At 45.5% G+C, this 16,289-nt stretch overlaps 1 protein-coding gene across 1 annotated transcript in view; it reads right to left on the bottom strand.

The window, feature by feature from the left end:
- LOC124115019 (sister chromatid cohesion protein PDS5 homolog B-like) overlaps positions 1–16,289 on the bottom strand; it is a 64,642-nt gene that overhangs the window by 38,870 nt on the left and 9,483 nt on the right. The window contains exons 3-12 of the mRNA XM_046475805.2: positions 14,411–14,605; positions 13,485–13,571; positions 12,574–12,671; positions 12,132–12,258; positions 9,223–9,303; positions 8,890–9,030; positions 5,678–5,793; positions 2,097–2,191; positions 1,795–1,940; positions 1,123–1,274 (exon numbers count right to left, since the gene is read on the bottom strand). Coding sequence (XP_046331761.1) covers positions 1,123–1,274; positions 1,795–1,940; positions 2,097–2,191; positions 5,678–5,793; positions 8,890–9,030; positions 9,223–9,303; positions 12,132–12,258; positions 12,574–12,671; positions 13,485–13,571; positions 14,411–14,605 — 1,238 coding nt within the window. The remainder of the gene's footprint in view (positions 1–1,122; positions 1,275–1,794; positions 1,941–2,096; positions 2,192–5,677; positions 5,794–8,889; positions 9,031–9,222; positions 9,304–12,131; positions 12,259–12,573; positions 12,672–13,484; positions 13,572–14,410; positions 14,606–16,289) is intronic.

Here is a 16,289-nt window from a genome sequence, read left to right as displayed (position 1 = left end):
AGCACATCTTGCTAATGTTGGAGGAAAAACAAGCGATGCAACTGATGGGTGTATACCTCAATGAAGAAACCTTTGAGTCCTGGTAAGGTGTATATATCAAAGAGGAGAAGCCCTTGAGCACTGGTAAGGTGCGTATACCATGGAGAAGCCCTTGAGCACTGGTAAGTTGTTTATACCACAGAGGAGAAACCTTTTAGCCCTGGTAAGGTGTATATACCACGGAGGATAAGCCCTTGAGCACTGGTAAGGTGCGTATACCACGGAGAAGCCCTTGAGCACTGGTAAGGTGCATATACCACGGAGAAGCCCTTGAGCACTGGTAAGGTGTATATACCAGAGGAGAAACCTTTTAGCCCTGGTAAGGTGTATATACCACGGAGGATAAGCCCTTGAGCACTGGTAAGGTGCATATACCACAGAGAAGCCCTTGAGCACTGGTAAGGTGCATATACCACAGAGAAGCCCTTGAGCACTGGTAAGGTGCATATACCACAGAGAAGCCCTTGAGCACTGGTAAGGTGCGTATTCCACAGAGAAGCCCTTGAGCACTGGTAAGGTGGGTATTCCACAGGAGAAACCTTTTAGCCCTGGTAAGGTGTATATACCATGGAGGATAAGCCCTTGAGCACTGGTAAGGTGCGTATACCACGGAGAAGCCCTTGAGCACTGGTAAGGTGCGTATTCCACAGAGAAGCCCTTGAGCACTGGTAAGGTGTATATACCAGAGGAGAAACCCTTGAGCACTGGTAAGGTGCGTATACCACGGAGAAGCCCTTGAGCATTGGTAAGGTGCGTATACCACGGAGAAGCCCTTGAGCACTGGTAAGGTGCGTTTACCCGGAGAAGCCCTTGAGCACTGGTAAGGTGTATATACCACGGAGAAACCCTTGAGCACTGGTAAGGTGCGAAAAACGGAGAAGCCCTTGAGCACTGGTAAGGTGCATATACCACGGAGAAGCCATGGTAGGAACATACTCAGAAGGTCACATTCACTTTTTCAGGGCATCAACTACTGACATTTGTAACAGAGTCCACTGTCTCAGATACTTAACTTCTCACAATATTTCTCAGCACATGGCTAGAACCTTGTTACATGACCTAGCTCCACAAGATGAAACTTACCTGTCATCATTGCTGTTCTGGTAGTATGCGTGGAACACCTTGTTCTTGATCCACGCGACCTTCTTCTCATGTTGGGGGTTGATGGTCTCCTTGGTCATCACCTGCTTGTACATGGTGCCCAGACCAAGCAGACCTTCACGCCGGATCTTGAACTGAAACACAACTCATTCTCAGTGCAGCTCTTTGCAACATCTACTACCAAGGTAACCCTTCATATTTCTCAAAATTCGCAATTGTATTTTAGTGATTTTTGTTCATGAAACATAACTGCCACATGGAAACTATTCTACCAAATATATACTTTGACTTAAAATAATCTTACTTTCAAAATGACTGTGTGATTGAGTTGGGCTTAACGTCACTTTGAACAGTTCTCTAGTTATATCACAGCGTGTCAGCTCAATGTTGGAGGAAAGCTTTAAGTGATGCAGATCTCAGACGTTTACTAAAAACCCCGAGCACTGGTATGGCGCTGACAAACCTAGAACACAATCGGAGCAAACCGGGAATCAAACCCACAATCATAGGTTTCTGCTGTACCCAAGGGATGCAACTCTGTACAGCAAATTGCACGCCTTAGATGACTGTGCCACCTGTGTCCCCATTTCTACAATGATGCCATGCACTTACATAACCATAAGAAAAGCAATATTAAGTCCTACTGGTGCCTACCTTTTTGTCCAAGGTTCTCTCTTTGATGAAGGTCATCATTTCTTCATTGACAAAGTCGAAGTCCTTCTTTGCGACATTCATGACACAGTTGATGACTTCAATCCTTACAGTCTCCTCAGGGTCGTGCTGCCGCACCTTCAGTTGCTCTGGAGAAACAAGTTCACTTGTCAACACAAACCCATGTCATTCTTATATTGCTTTCAAACATCCATTTTCCACACAAACATTCTTTGAAAACAACCTGTTTATGTCACCGTAGCAGTCATCAGATGTTTGTAGGAAAAATGAAGGCCTACACTTACCAAGGATATCTTTAGTGAGCTCCGGGTGGTTCAGCACGAAGTACTGTGCAAACGAACAGCAGATGATCCGTACAGATGTACTGATGTCATTGAATCTGAAACAAGAGGTTAAAACAAACCTAGCATTTGAAGACATTATAACAATATAGATATCAACATAGATATTGAACACTGATAACCACACACCCACACAATCGTGAACAGATGATAGACCGAAGGTTGTCTTCTGTGCTGGATGTTGTCTGAATGTGATGACCGCGTGTGTGACAATCAACGGGAGTCGCTGTGCTGGATGTTGTCTGAATGTGATAACCACGTGTGTGACAAACAATGGTAGTCGTCTGTGCTGGATGTCGTCTGAATGTGATAACCACGTGTGTGACAAACAATGGTAGTCGTCTGTGCTGGATGTCGTCTGGATGTTGTCTGAATGTGATAACCACGTGTGTGACAAACAATGGTAGTCGTCTGTGCTGGATGTCATCTGAATGTGATGACCGCGTGTGTGACAATCAATGGTAGTCCTCTGTGCTGGATGTTGTCTGAATGTGATGACCGCGTGTGTGACAATCAATGGTAGTCCTCTGTGCTGGATGTTGTCTGAATGTGATGACCGCGTGTGTGACAATCAATGGTAGTCGTCTGTGCTGGATGTTGTCTGGATGTGATGACCCCATGTGTGACAATCAATGGTAGTCCTCTGTGCTGGATGTTGTCTGGATGTGATGACCGCGTGTGTGACAAACAATGGTAGTCGTCTGTGCTGGATGTTGTCTGAATGTGATGACCGCGTGTGACAAAACAATGGTAGTAGTCTGTACTGGATGTTGTCTGAATGTGATGACCGCGTGTGTGACAAACAATGGTAGTCGTCTGTGCTGGATGTTGTCTGAATGTGATGACCGCGTGTGTGACAATCAATGGTAGTCGTCTGTGCTGGATGTTGTCTGGATGTGATGACCGCATGTGTGACAATCAATGGTAGTCCTCTGTGCTGGATGTTGTCTGGATGTGATGACCGCGTGTGTGACAAACAATGGTAGTCGTCTGTGCTGGATGTTGTCTGAATGTGATGACCGCGTGTGACAAAACAATGGTAGTAGTCTGTACTGGATGTTGTCTGAATGTGATGACCGCGTGTGTGACAAACAATGGTAGTCGTCTGTGCTGGATGTCGTCTGAATGTGATGACCGCGTGTGTGACAAACAATGGTAGTCGTCTGTGCTGGATGTTGTCTGAATGTGATGACCACGTGTGTGACAAAACAATGGTAGTAGTCTGTACTGGATGTTGTCTGAATGTGATGACCGTGTGTGTGACAAACAATGGTAGTCGTCTGTGCTGGATGTTGTCTGAATGTTATGACCGCGTGTGTGATAAACAATGGTAGTCATCTGTGCTGGACGTCGTCTGGATGTTGTCTGAATGTGATGACCACGTGTGTGACAAACAATGGTAGTAGTCTGTGCTGGATGTTGTCTGGATGTGATGACCGCGTGTGTGACAAACAATGGTAGTCGTCTGTGCTGGATGTTGTCTGAATGTGATGACCGCGTGTGTGACAATTAACGGGAGTCGCTGTGCTGGATGTCGTCTGAATGTGATGACCGCATGTGTGACAATCAATGGTAGTCGTCTGTGCTGGATGTCGTCTGAATGTGATGACCGTGTGTGTGACAAACAATGGTAGTCGTCTGTGCTGGATGTTGTCTGAATGTTATGACCGCGTGTGTGACAAACAATGGTAGTCGTCTGTGCTGGATGTCGTCTGAATGTTGTCTGAATGTGATGACCACGTGTGTGACAAACAATGGTAGTCGTCTGTGCTGGATGTTGTCTGAATGTTATGACCACGTGTGTGACAAACAATGGTAGTCGTCTGTGCTGGATGTTGTCTGAATGTTATGACCGCGTGTGTGACAAACAATGGTAGTCGTCTGTGCTGGATGTTGTCTGGATGTGATGACCGCATGTGTGACAATCAATGGTAGTCGTCTGTGCTGGATGTCGTCTGAATGTTGTCTGAATGTGATGACCACGTGTGTGACAAACAATGGTAGTCGTCTGTGCTGGATGTTGTCTGAATGTTATGACCACGTGTGTGACAAACAATGGTAGTCGTCTGTGCTGGATGTTGTCTGAATGTTATGACCACGTGTGTGACAAACAATGGTAGTCGTCTGTGCTGGATGTTGTCTGAATGTGATGACCGCGTGTGTGACAATCAATGGTAGTCGTCTGTGCTGGATGTTGTCTGGATGTGATGACCGCATGTGTGACAATCAATGGTAGTCCTCTGTGCTGGATGTTGTCTGGATGTGATGACCGCGTGTGTGACAAACAATGGTAGTCGTCTGTGCTGGATGTTGTCTGAATGTGATGACCGCGTGTGACAAAACAATGGTAGTAGTCTGTACTGGATGTTGTCTGAATGTGATGACCGCGTGTGTGACAAACAATGGTAGTCGTCTGTGCTGGATGTTGTCTGAATGTGATGACCGCGTGTGTGACAATCAATGGTAGTCGTCTGTGCTGGATGTTGTCTGGATGTGATGACCGCATGTGTGACAATCAATGGTAGTCCTCTGTGCTGGATGTTGTCTGGATGTGATGACCGCGTGTGTGACAAACAATGGTAGTCGTCTGTGCTGGATGTTGTCTGAATGTGATGACCGCGTGTGACAAAACAATGGTAGTAGTCTGTACTGGATGTTGTCTGAATGTGATGACCGCGTGTGTGACAAACAATGGTAGTCGTCTGTGCTGGATGTCGTCTGAATGTGATGACCGCGTGTGTGACAAACAATGGTAGTCGTCTGTGCTGGATGTTGTCTGAGTGTGATGACCACGTGTGTGACAAAACAATGGTAGTAGTCTGTACTGGATGTTGTCTGAATGTGATGACCGTGTGTGTGACAAACAATGGTAGTCGTCTGTGCTGGATGTTGTCTGAATGTTATGACCGCGTGTGTGATAAACAATGGTAGTCATCTGTGCTGGACGTCGTCTGGATGTTGTCTGAATGTGATGACCACGTGTGTGACAAACAATGGTAGTAGTCTGTGCTGGATGTTGTCTGGATGTGATGACCGCGTGTGTGACAAACAATGGTAGTCGTCTGTGCTGGATGTTGTCTGAATGTGATGACCGCGTGTGTGACAATTAACGGGAGTCGCTGTGCTGGATGTCGTCTGAATGTGATGACCGCATGTGTGACAATCAATGGTAGTCGTCTGTGCTGGATGTCGTCTGAATGTGATGACCGTGTGTGTGACAAACAATGGTAGTCGTCTGTGCTGGATGTTGTCTGAATGTTATGACCGCGTGTGTGACAAACAATGGTAGTCGTCTGTGCTGGATGTCGTCTGAATGTTGTCTGAATGTGATGACCACGTGTGTGACAAACAATGGTAGTCGTCTGTGCTGGATGTTGTCTGAATGTTATGACCACGTGTGTGACAAACAATGGTAGTCGTCTGTGCTGGATGTTGTCTGAATGTTATGACCGCGTGTGTGACAAACAATGGTAGTCGTCTGTGCTGGATGTTGTCTGAATGTGATGACCGTGTGTGTGACATACCTGCCTAGAAAACAGTACCACAGTGGTTTGTTCTGATTCGCCAGGTCAGATCCAGGTTCTGAGAACATCTTTGCCAGCAATTTTGTCACATGTTTTCGCTCATGCTCTTCATTACTCTGCAAACAAACAGCAGGAGCTAGTTAGTCGCAAGTCGTGTCTAGTCTTCATGTTTAACAACAACAAACAGCAGGTGCTAGTCAGTCGTAAGTCGTGTCTAGTCTTCATGATTAACAACAACAAACAGCAGGAGCTAGTCAGTCGCAAGTCGTGTCTAGTCTTCATGATTAACAACAACAAACAGCAGGAGCTAGTCAGTCGCAAGTCGTGTCTAGTCTTCATGATTAACAACAACAAACAGCAGGAGCTAGTTAGTCGCAAGTCGTGGCTAGTCTTCATGTTTTACAACAACAAACAGCAGGAGCTAGTCAGTTGCAAGTCGTGTCTAGTCTTCATGTTTAACAACAACAAACAGCAGGAGCTAGTCAGTCGCAAGTCGTGTCTAGTCTTCATGTTTAACAACAACAAACAGCTGGAGCTAGTCAGTCGCAAGTCGTGTCTAGTCTTCATGTTTAACAACAACAAACAGCTGGAGCTAGTCAGTCGCAAGTCGTGTCTAGTCTTCATGTTTAACAACAACAAACAGCAGGAGCTAGTTAGTCGCAAGTCGTGTCTAGTCTTCATGTTTAACAACAACAAACAGCAGGAGCTAGTCAGTCGCAAGTCGTGTCTAGTCTTCATGTTTAACAACAACAAACAGCAGGAGCAAGTCAGTCGCAAGTCGTGTCTAGTCTTCATGTTTAACAACAACAAACAGCAGGAGCTAGTCAGTCGCAAGTCGTGTCTAGTCTTCATGTTTAACAACAACAGACAGCAGGAGCTAGTTAGTCGCAAGTCGTGTCTAGTCTTCATGTTTTACAACAACAAACAGCTGGAGCTAGTTAGTCGCAAGTCGTGTCGAGTCTTCATGTTTAACAACAACAAACAGCAGGAGCTAGTCAGTCACAAGTCGTGGCTAGTCTTCATGTTTAACAACAACAAACAGCAGGAGCCAGTCAGTTGCAAGTCGTGTCGAGTCTTCATGTTTAACAACAACAAACAGCAGGAGCTAGTCAGTCACAAGTCGTGGCTAGTCTTCATGTTTAACAACAACAAAAAGCTGGAGCTAGTCAGTTGCAAGTCGTGTCTAGTCTTCATGTTTTACAACAACAAACAGCAGGAGCTAGTCAGTCGCAAGTCGTGTCTAGCCTTCATGTTTTACAAGAACAAACAGCAGGAGCTAGTTAGTTGCAAGTCGTGTCTAGTCTTCATGTTTAACAACAACAAACAGCTGGAGCTAGTCAGTCGCAAGTCGTGTCTAGTCTTCATGTTTAACAACAACAAACAGCTGGAGCTAGTCAGTCGCAAGTCGTGTCTAGTCTTCATGTTTAACAACAACAGACAGCAGGAGCTAGTTAGTCGCAAGTCGTGTCTAGTCTTCATGTTTAACAACAACAAACAGCAGGAGCAAGTCAGTCGCAAGTCGTGGCTAGTCTTCATGTTTAAAAACAACAGACAGCAGGAGCTAGTTAGTCGCAAGTCGTGTCTTGTCTTCGTGTTTAACAACAACAAACAGCAGGAGCTAGTCAGTCGCAAGTCGTGTCTAGTCTTCATGTTTAACAACAACAGACAGCAGGAGCTAGTCAGTCGCAAGTCGTGTCGAGTCTTCATGTTTTACAACAACAAACAGCAGGAGCTAGTTAGTTGCAAGTCGTGGCTAGTCTTCATGTTTTACAAGAACAAACAGCAGGAGCTAGTTAGTTGCAAGTCGTGTCTAGTCTTCATGTTTAACAACAACAAACAGCTGGAGCTAGTCAGTCGCAAGTCGTGTCTAGTCTTCATGTTTAAAAACAACAGACAGCAGGAGCTAGTTAGTCGCAAGTCGTGTCTAGTCTTCATGTTTAACAACAACAAACAGCAGGAGCTAGTCAGTCGCAAGTCGTGTCTAGTCTTCATGTTTAACAACAACAGACAGCAGGAGCTAGTTAGTCGCAAGTCGTGTCGAGTCTTCATGTTTAACAACAACAAACAGCAGGAGCTAGTCAGTCACAAGTCGTGGCTAGTCTTCATGTTTAACAACAACAAACAGCTGGAGCTAGTCAGTTGCAAGTCGTGGCTAGTCTTCATGTTTTACAAGAACAAACAGCAGGAGCTAGTTAGTCGCAAGTCGTGTCTAGTCTTCATGTTTAACAACAACAGACAGCAGGAGCTAGTCAGTTGCAAGTCGTGTCTAGTCTTCATGTTTAACAACAACAAACAGCAGGAGCTAGTCAGTTGCAAGTCGTGTCTAGTCTTCATGTTTAACAACAACAAACAGCAGGAGCTAGTCAGTTGCAAGTCGTGTCTTGTCTTCATGATTAACAACAACAAACAGCAGGAGCTAGTCAGTCGCAAGTCGTGGCTAGTCTTCATGTTTAACAACAACAAACAGCAGGGGCTAGTTAGTCGCAAGTCGTGTCTAGTCTTCATGTTTAACAACAACAAACAGCCGGAGCTAGTCAGTCGCAAGTCGTGTCTAGTCTTCATGTTTAACAACAACAGACAGCAGGAGCTAGTTAGTCGCAAGTCGTGTCTAGTCTTCATGTTTTACAACAACAAACAGCAGGAGCTAGTCAGTCGCAAGTCGTGTCTAGTCTTCATGTTTTACAACAACAAACAGCTGGAGCTAGTTAGTCGCAAGTCGTGTCGAGTCTTCATGTTTAACAACAACAAACAGCAGGAGCTAGTCAGTCGCAAGTCGTGTCTAGTCTTCATGTTTAACAACAACTAACAGCAGGAGCTAGTCAGTTGCAAGTCGTGTCTAGTCTTCATGTTTAACAACAACAAACAGCAGGAGCTAGTCAGTCGCAAGTCGTGGCTAGTCTTCATGTTTAACAACAAACACGGTGATTCACTTTATTTCATTTCATGAGTGAGTGAGTGAATATGGTTTTACGCCGCTTTTAGCAATATTCCATCAATATCACGGCGCGGGACACCAGAAATGGGCTTCACACATTGTACCCATGTCGGGAATCGAACCTGGGTCTTCGACGTGACGAGCGAATGCTTTAACCACTAGGCTACCCGTTCGCCCCTTCATTTCATGAAGCTACCTGATTCATAGCCAAAGAAAGATGTAGATGGGGATACCATGAGTTTAAAACACGAGGTGTGGGCGGAAGGTCAGGGCTTACCTTGAGTTTAAACTCCAGCTGTGGGAGGACAGCCAGGAGTACGTTGGGAGACACCTGATTTAACTCATAGATGAGATCATACAGGTGGTCTGACACCTCACTCTCCGAGGTCTTCCCCAGCATCAGTGTGTTGTTGAAAAACTGAAATATACATTCTCCTATCAGTGTGGACACATGATGGAAGACACGTTCAACTTTCCTATGCTGTAAACAATGTTCGTGGTCTTTAACTGCCTACAGGCAAACTGAAGCACTGAGTAGCTACTAAATATTGATGTGTAAATCCCATTATGTCATGAACAGAAGTAGCAGATCTGTGCTGAAGTGACTTACTGCCTGAATGTATGGTTCAATGGCGTTGCTGGTTCTCCTCAACAGGTCCTTCGCCAAGGCATAGGCATGTTTGTTCTGCGACTGAAACACAAGGGTTCTAGTACTGAAAGAGAAGGCTGCTTTTTTACCTACTTTGCTGCAAACATCAAACCCTCAGGTTCTACTGTGTAGACAAGGACCTCCCACCCTCAGGTTCAACTGTGTAGACAAGGACCTCCCACCCTCAGGTTCTACTTTGTGGACAAGGACCTCCCACCCTCAGGTTCAACTGTGTAGACAAGGACCTCCAACCCTCTGGCTCTTCTGTGTAGACAAGAACCTCCCACCCTCAGGTTCTACTGTGTGGACAAGGACCTCCCACCCTCAGGTTCTACTGTGTGGACAAGGACCTCCCACCCTCAGGTTCAACTGTGTAGACAAGGACCTCCCACCCTCAGGTTCTACTGTGTGGACAAGGACCTCCCACCCTCAGGTTCAACTGTGTAGACAAGGACCTCCCACCCTCAGGTTCTACTGTGTGGACAAGGACCTCCCACCCTCTGGTTCTAACTGTGTAGACAAGGACCTCCCACCCTCAGGTTCTACTGTGTGGACAAGGACCTCCCACCCTCAGGTTCTACTGTGTGGACAAGGACCTCCCACCCTCAGGTTCTACTGTGTGGACAAGGACCTCCCACCCTCAGGTTCTACTGTGTGGACAAGGACCTCCCACCCTCAGGTTCTACTGTGTGGACAAGGACCTCCCACCCTCAGGTTCTACTGTGTGGACAAGGACCTCCCACCCTAAGGTTCTACTGTGTGGACAAGGACCTCCCACCCTCAGGTTCAACTGTGTAGACAAGGACCTCCCACCCTCAGGTTCTACTGTGTGGACAAGGACCTCCCACCCTCAGGTTCTACTGTGTGGACAAGGACCTCCCACCCTCAGGTTCTACTGTGTGGACAAGGACCTCCCACCCTCAGGTTCTACTGTGTGGACAAGGACCTCCCACCCTCAGGTTCAACTGTGTAGACAAGGACCTCCCACCCTCAGGTTCTACTGTGTGGACAAGGACCTCCCACCCTCAGGTTCTACTGTGTGGACAAGGACCTCCCACCCTCAGGTTCTACTGTGTGGACAAGGACCTCCCACCCTCAGGTTCTACTGTGTGGACAAGGACCTCCAACCCTCTGGCTCTACTGTGTAGACAAGGACCTCCCACCCTCAGGTTCTACTGTGTGGACAAGGACCTCCCACCCTCAGGTTCTACTGTGTGGACAAGGACCTCCCACCCTCAGGTTCTGCTGTGTGGACAAGGACCTCCCACCCTTAGGTTCAACTGTGTAGACAAGGACCTCCCACCCTCAGGTTCTACTGTGTGGACAAGGACCTCCCACCCTCAGGTTCTACTGTGTGGACAAGGACCTCCAACCCTCAGGTTCTACTGTGTGGACAAGGACCTCCAACCCTCTGGTTCTACTGTGTGGACAAGGACCTCCCACCCTCAGGTTCTACTGTGTGGACAAGGACCTCCAACCCTCTGGTTCTACTGAGTGGACAAGGACCTCCCACCCTCAGGTTCTACTGTGTGGACAAGGACCTCCAACCCTCAGGTTCTAACTGTGTGGACAAGGACCTCCAACCCTCGGGTTCTACTGTGTGGACAAGGACCTCCCACCCTCAGGTTCTACTGTGTGGACAAGGACCTTCAACCCTCAGGTTCTACTGTGTGGACAAGGACCTCCCACCCTCAGGTTCTACTGTGTGGACAAGGACCTCCCACCCTCAGGTTCTACTGTGTAGACAAGGACCTCCCACCCTCAGGTTCAACTGTGTGGACAAGGACCTCCCACCCTCAGGTTCTACTGTGTAGACAAGGACCTCCCACCCTCAGGTACAACTGTGTAGACAAGGACCTCCCACCCTCAGGTTCAACTGTGTGGACAAGGACCTCCAACCCTCAGGTTCTACTGTGTGGACAAGGACCTCCCACCCTCAGGTTCTACTGTGTGGACAAGGACCTCCAACCCTCAGGTTCTACTGTGTGGACAAGGACCTCTCACCCTCAGGTTCTACTGTGTAGACAAGGACCTCCCACCCTCAGGTTCTACTGTGTGGACAAGGACCTCCCACCCTCAGGTTCTACTGTGTGGACAAGGACCTCCCACCCTCAGGTTCTACTGTGTGGACAAGGACCTCCCACCCTCAGGTTCTACTGTGTGGACAAGGACCTCCAACCCTCAGGTTCTACTGTGTGGACAAGGACCTCCCACCCTCAGGTTCTACTGTGTGGACAAGGACCTCCAACCCTCAGGTTCTACTGTGTAGACAAGGACCTCCCACCCTCAGGTTCTACTGTGTGGACAAGGACCTCCAACCCTCAGGTTCTACTGTGTGGACAAGGACCTCCCACCCTCAGGTTCTACTGTGTGGACAAGGACCTCCCACCCTCTGGCTCTACTGTGTAGACAAGGACCTCCCACCCTCTGGTTCTACTGTGTGGACAAGGACCTCCCACCCTCAGGTTCTACTGTGTGGACAAGGACCTCCCACCCTCAGGTTCTACTGTGTGGACAAGGACCTCCAACCCTCAGGTTCTACTGTGTGGACAAGGACCTCCCACCCTCAGGTTCTACTGTGTGGACAAGGACCTCCCACCCTCAGGTTCTACTGTGTAGACAAGGACCTCCCACCCTCAGGTTCAACTGTGTGGACAAGGACCTCCAACCCTCAGGTTCTACTGTGTGGACAAGGACCTCCCACCCTCAGGTTCTACTGTGTGGACAAGGACCTCCCACCCTCTGGTTCTACTGTGTGGACAAGGACCTCCCACCCTCAGGTTCTACTGTGTGGACAAGGACCTCCAACCCTCTGGCTCTACTGTGTGGACAAGGACCTCCCACCCTCTGGTTCTACTGTGTAGACCTACCTTCTGCGGCTCTACTATGTTGATTAGTACAACATCCAACAGTTCTTGTGACACTGTGTCAGCCTCAGCTATTAGGGGTGTCATCATGTCCAACATAAAGTTCTTCACCTTGCTGGAATGCTTGTCACTGTGAGGGGAGAAGGGTAGTGGTATACTGCATCGCAGACAAAACACTGGTCCTCTTGGACCTCAATACAAGCACACCGAACCCCTTCGGCTTTCATCTCTCTGGGAAACAACTCAAAACTACCACAAAAACAACATTCTTCCATATCTTCACAATTATCAATGGAACATATATGCTACAAAGAAAATGATCTACTCAAATATGATTGTGGCATCCTAGCTCCGAGTATGTAACTAGGCTTCTGTTCTAGCTGAGCCTACACTGTATAATGCAGGGCACATTGAATGGTAAATGGAGTGACAACATTCACTGTACCTGACTGTGGAGAACATGAGTTTGAAGAGGGAGCAGAATATCTCCTGGTTGTCGTCTAGCTCAATGCATATGTTGAAGGACTTCACCCAGGCCAGGTTCTGTAAACATCACACATCACTGTAGTGGGAGCAGTACAAACATGTAACAAGGGCTGGACATGGCATGCTGCACGGGAGTTATGGGAACTAATGAAGGTGTGGGCCAGTCCAGGGCATGAGTCAATCATATGAAAGAATCACTATGTCATGCTATATCACACAAATTAAGTGGGTTTTTTCATTTGGGACAATACAAAGCCAAAAATTAATTACACCGCTACCAATATTATTTCAGGTAATATTTTCATTTCAGTGGCAAAATCAAAACATGCCAAGAAAATTTCAGGAAATAAATGCTGTAAAGTTTATGACATTTCATCAAACAAACTTTGCCACCAGGTATCACATGTTATTTCCCGCAAGGTATGACGTTATTTGCAGCTAGGTATGATGTTATTTGTCGCTAGGTATTACATGTTATTTGCTGCCATGTTACAAATCTTATTTGCCACTTGGTATCACATTTTATTTGCCGCCAGGCATCACATGTTATTTGCCGCCAGGCATCACATTTTATTTGCCACCAGGTATCACATGTTATTTGCCGCCAGGTATCACATTTTATTTGCCACTTGGTATCACATGTTATTTGCCGCCAGGTATCACATTTTATTTGCCACCAGGTATCACATGTTATTTGCCGCCAGGTATCACGTTATTTGCCGCCAAGTATCACATATTAATGCAGTTAGGTATCAGGCGTTGTTTGCCACGAGGTATCACATCATTTGCCACCTAGTACCACACGTTGTTTGACACAAGGTATCACACTATCTGCCTCTAATAAAAAGAACTGGTAATGTATCAACTTACTTCCAATAAATAGAAATATCTCTTGAAAGAAGGAGCCTCAGGATCCTCCAACCCTCGCAGCTGCTTGATCAGGAACAGGAAGATCTCCTGAAACACCAGCATGACAACATCACTTCCTGTCTCAGACAAACACCAAACACCAGCACGTCAACATTACTTCCTGTCTCAGACAAACACTAGCATGTCAACATTACTTCCAAACACCAGCATGTCAACATCACTTCCTGTCTCAGACAAACATCAAACACCAGCATGACAACATTACTTCCAAACACCAGCAGGACAACATTACTTCCAAACACCAGCATGTCAACATCACTTCCTGTCTCAAACACCAAACACCAGCATGACAACATTACTTCCTGTCTCAGACAAACACCAGCATGTCAACATTACTTCCTGTCTCAGACAAACACTAAACACCAGCATGTCAACATTACTTCCAGTCTCAGAGAAACACCAAACACCAGCATGACAACATCACTTCCTGTCTCAGACAAACACCAAACACCAGCATGACAACATCACTTCCAAACACCAGCATGACAACATTACTTCCTGTCTCAGACAAACACTAGCATGTCAACATCACTTCCTGTCTCAGACAAACACCAGCATGTCAACATCACTTCCTGTCTCAATCAAACACCAGCATGTCAACATCACTTCCTGTCTCAGACAAACACCAAACACGAGCATGACAATGTCACTTCCTGTTTCAGACAAACGCCAGCATGATGTCACTTCCTGTCTCAATCATACACCAGCTTGAAACGTTACTAGCTGTCTCAGACAACGCCAAACACCAGCATGACAACCTCTCATGTGGGTGTATATTAACACTCATCAAAGTTTTGCATCTCCTCAGAATAGTACTCAGTGGTGTAATTGAAACATTTAACACTGCAGCTGCTACCACAACGCACCTTCAAATGATCTTGATCTTTGTATGGTGCTTCTGGGGCAAATATTCTGAAGACGTCTGCAATGCAGCATGCCACCAGAAGTCGGACGTCTTTGTTCTGGTGGTCCAGGTAGAAATCTGTGGCCAGCATGAGGGCAAGTCCAGCATACTGGTCATTGTCGTCCTGACCCATGTCCTGGAAGGCTCGGGCCAGTAACTGCAATAAACAAGGCAAATTCCATCCCATCCTGAATCCTGGGGACAACAGTTTCACACTATGAAAATGAGTTGTCTTTCCTATTGTTTTTTAATTTCCGATTCTTGAATCAATTCAAAATCCTTACATAGCGATTCGGTAAAATGATGCATGCTTATCAAGTTTAACCTGCTTAAAATATTTCTTATGTTAATAATGTTAGTATTTTACCGTTTACATGTTCAATTTCAATTTATCATTTTTGATAGATTAAAAAAAATATTCACCATTTCCTGCAATGTTATTGAAAATAAAATTCTCGGACACAACACTTTGACAACGGGTCCACATCGAACATGTCAAAGAGCAAAATTAAGACGTTTCAAGCAAAACTTCAAATATAGTATACAAAGTAATAAATCAAATCAACAAAAATATATCTAAAACTTGTCAAACTTACAGCTAAGTTACTATTTCCATCTTTTCGTGCGATCGTGTGTAATGTTAATCAAATGACATCTTGGGTTTCGTCGCCTCAAATTCTTGGCTTGGACACGAAGTTTAATGCCACAATATATGCATAAAAAAATCGTTGTCACAGTTGTAACCTGACCCGATACATCCACAAAGCTCCATACTTTTAATATAGATCGCGATTTCCTGCTTAAAACGTTCAGAATAGCATGATTTAACAAAATTCTTTCGTCAAAATCTGAAAGTTGCTATATAGATGTAATTTGATTGGCTGCCTTAGGTCACGTGCTCCAATTTGACCAATCACGAACTTGTTGCAGATTTCAGCAAGAAAGCGGCATTAGAAACCAATTTTTATCCAATGAAATCATTTTCTATAACTACGAAAAGACGCCAGGCGATGTTCAGGCGTGTAGATGAAAGAATAAGCTTTCCAGTGATGTGTCATATGCCAGTCTTCGATGAACATGTTATTCATACAAAGCCTCGAAAACGGGGTTATTTCTTCATGTTACTGAGCGGACAGCCGCTGTTATCGGGAAATGGGTGATGACAGATACTATTTATAATTCTTTTTAAAATGCTTTTCCAATTACGTAAACAATGAAAATAAATAAGAAACAGGTATGTGGATTTTTGCTTCCTTGGCCCTAAATGTGAACGTTATGAATGTGTTAGCTTACATGTTTTTATTTAATTGATTTATCAACTTAATTAAGTTGTAAATGCATTATTCAAATAATGTGATAAACATAGCTCATATTTATCAACAATAGAATCAGACCTCTCAAACTGTGTAAAACATATAGTAGTAAAAGATGTTTTACAAGCAGATATTTTCTTTGATAAATGTTGGCTTCATCTATCACAGAAGAGTCTCTGGGATCTCGGTGTCACAGCAGTAAAAGCTTCTGGTTTGAATGGTGTTGAAAGAGTTAAGCAGTACCTAAAATCATGGCATGAGTGCCGTTCCACGTAGCAATACCTGAAGCGTTATGAGTGTAAAAGAGGACTTTTAGTTTGCTGGTTGGTCGCAAGATTTTGTTAGTTTTGAATGAGTGTTTTAGGCATTTAGTTGTCCGTTAATATTCACTTGCATTATGCTGAAACTGAACACCAAATAAAACAGATAAAAGGGTGTTTTCTTTATTATTTACATTCAACATGATTCTGTAAGACAAAAGATGCACCATTCTTTTAATATAAATTCATAAATACTCAAATGTTTCAA

Source organism: Haliotis rufescens, unplaced genomic scaffold (assembly GCF_023055435.1).
Source record: "Haliotis rufescens isolate VD_foot unplaced genomic scaffold, xgHalRufe1.0.p SCAF_7, whole genome shotgun sequence".
NCBI lineage: Eukaryota > Metazoa > Mollusca > Gastropoda > Lepetellida > Haliotidae > Haliotis > Haliotis rufescens.
The sequence above is the reverse complement of the archived record's forward strand: the minus strand, read 5'-3'. Positions and strand labels throughout refer to the sequence as shown.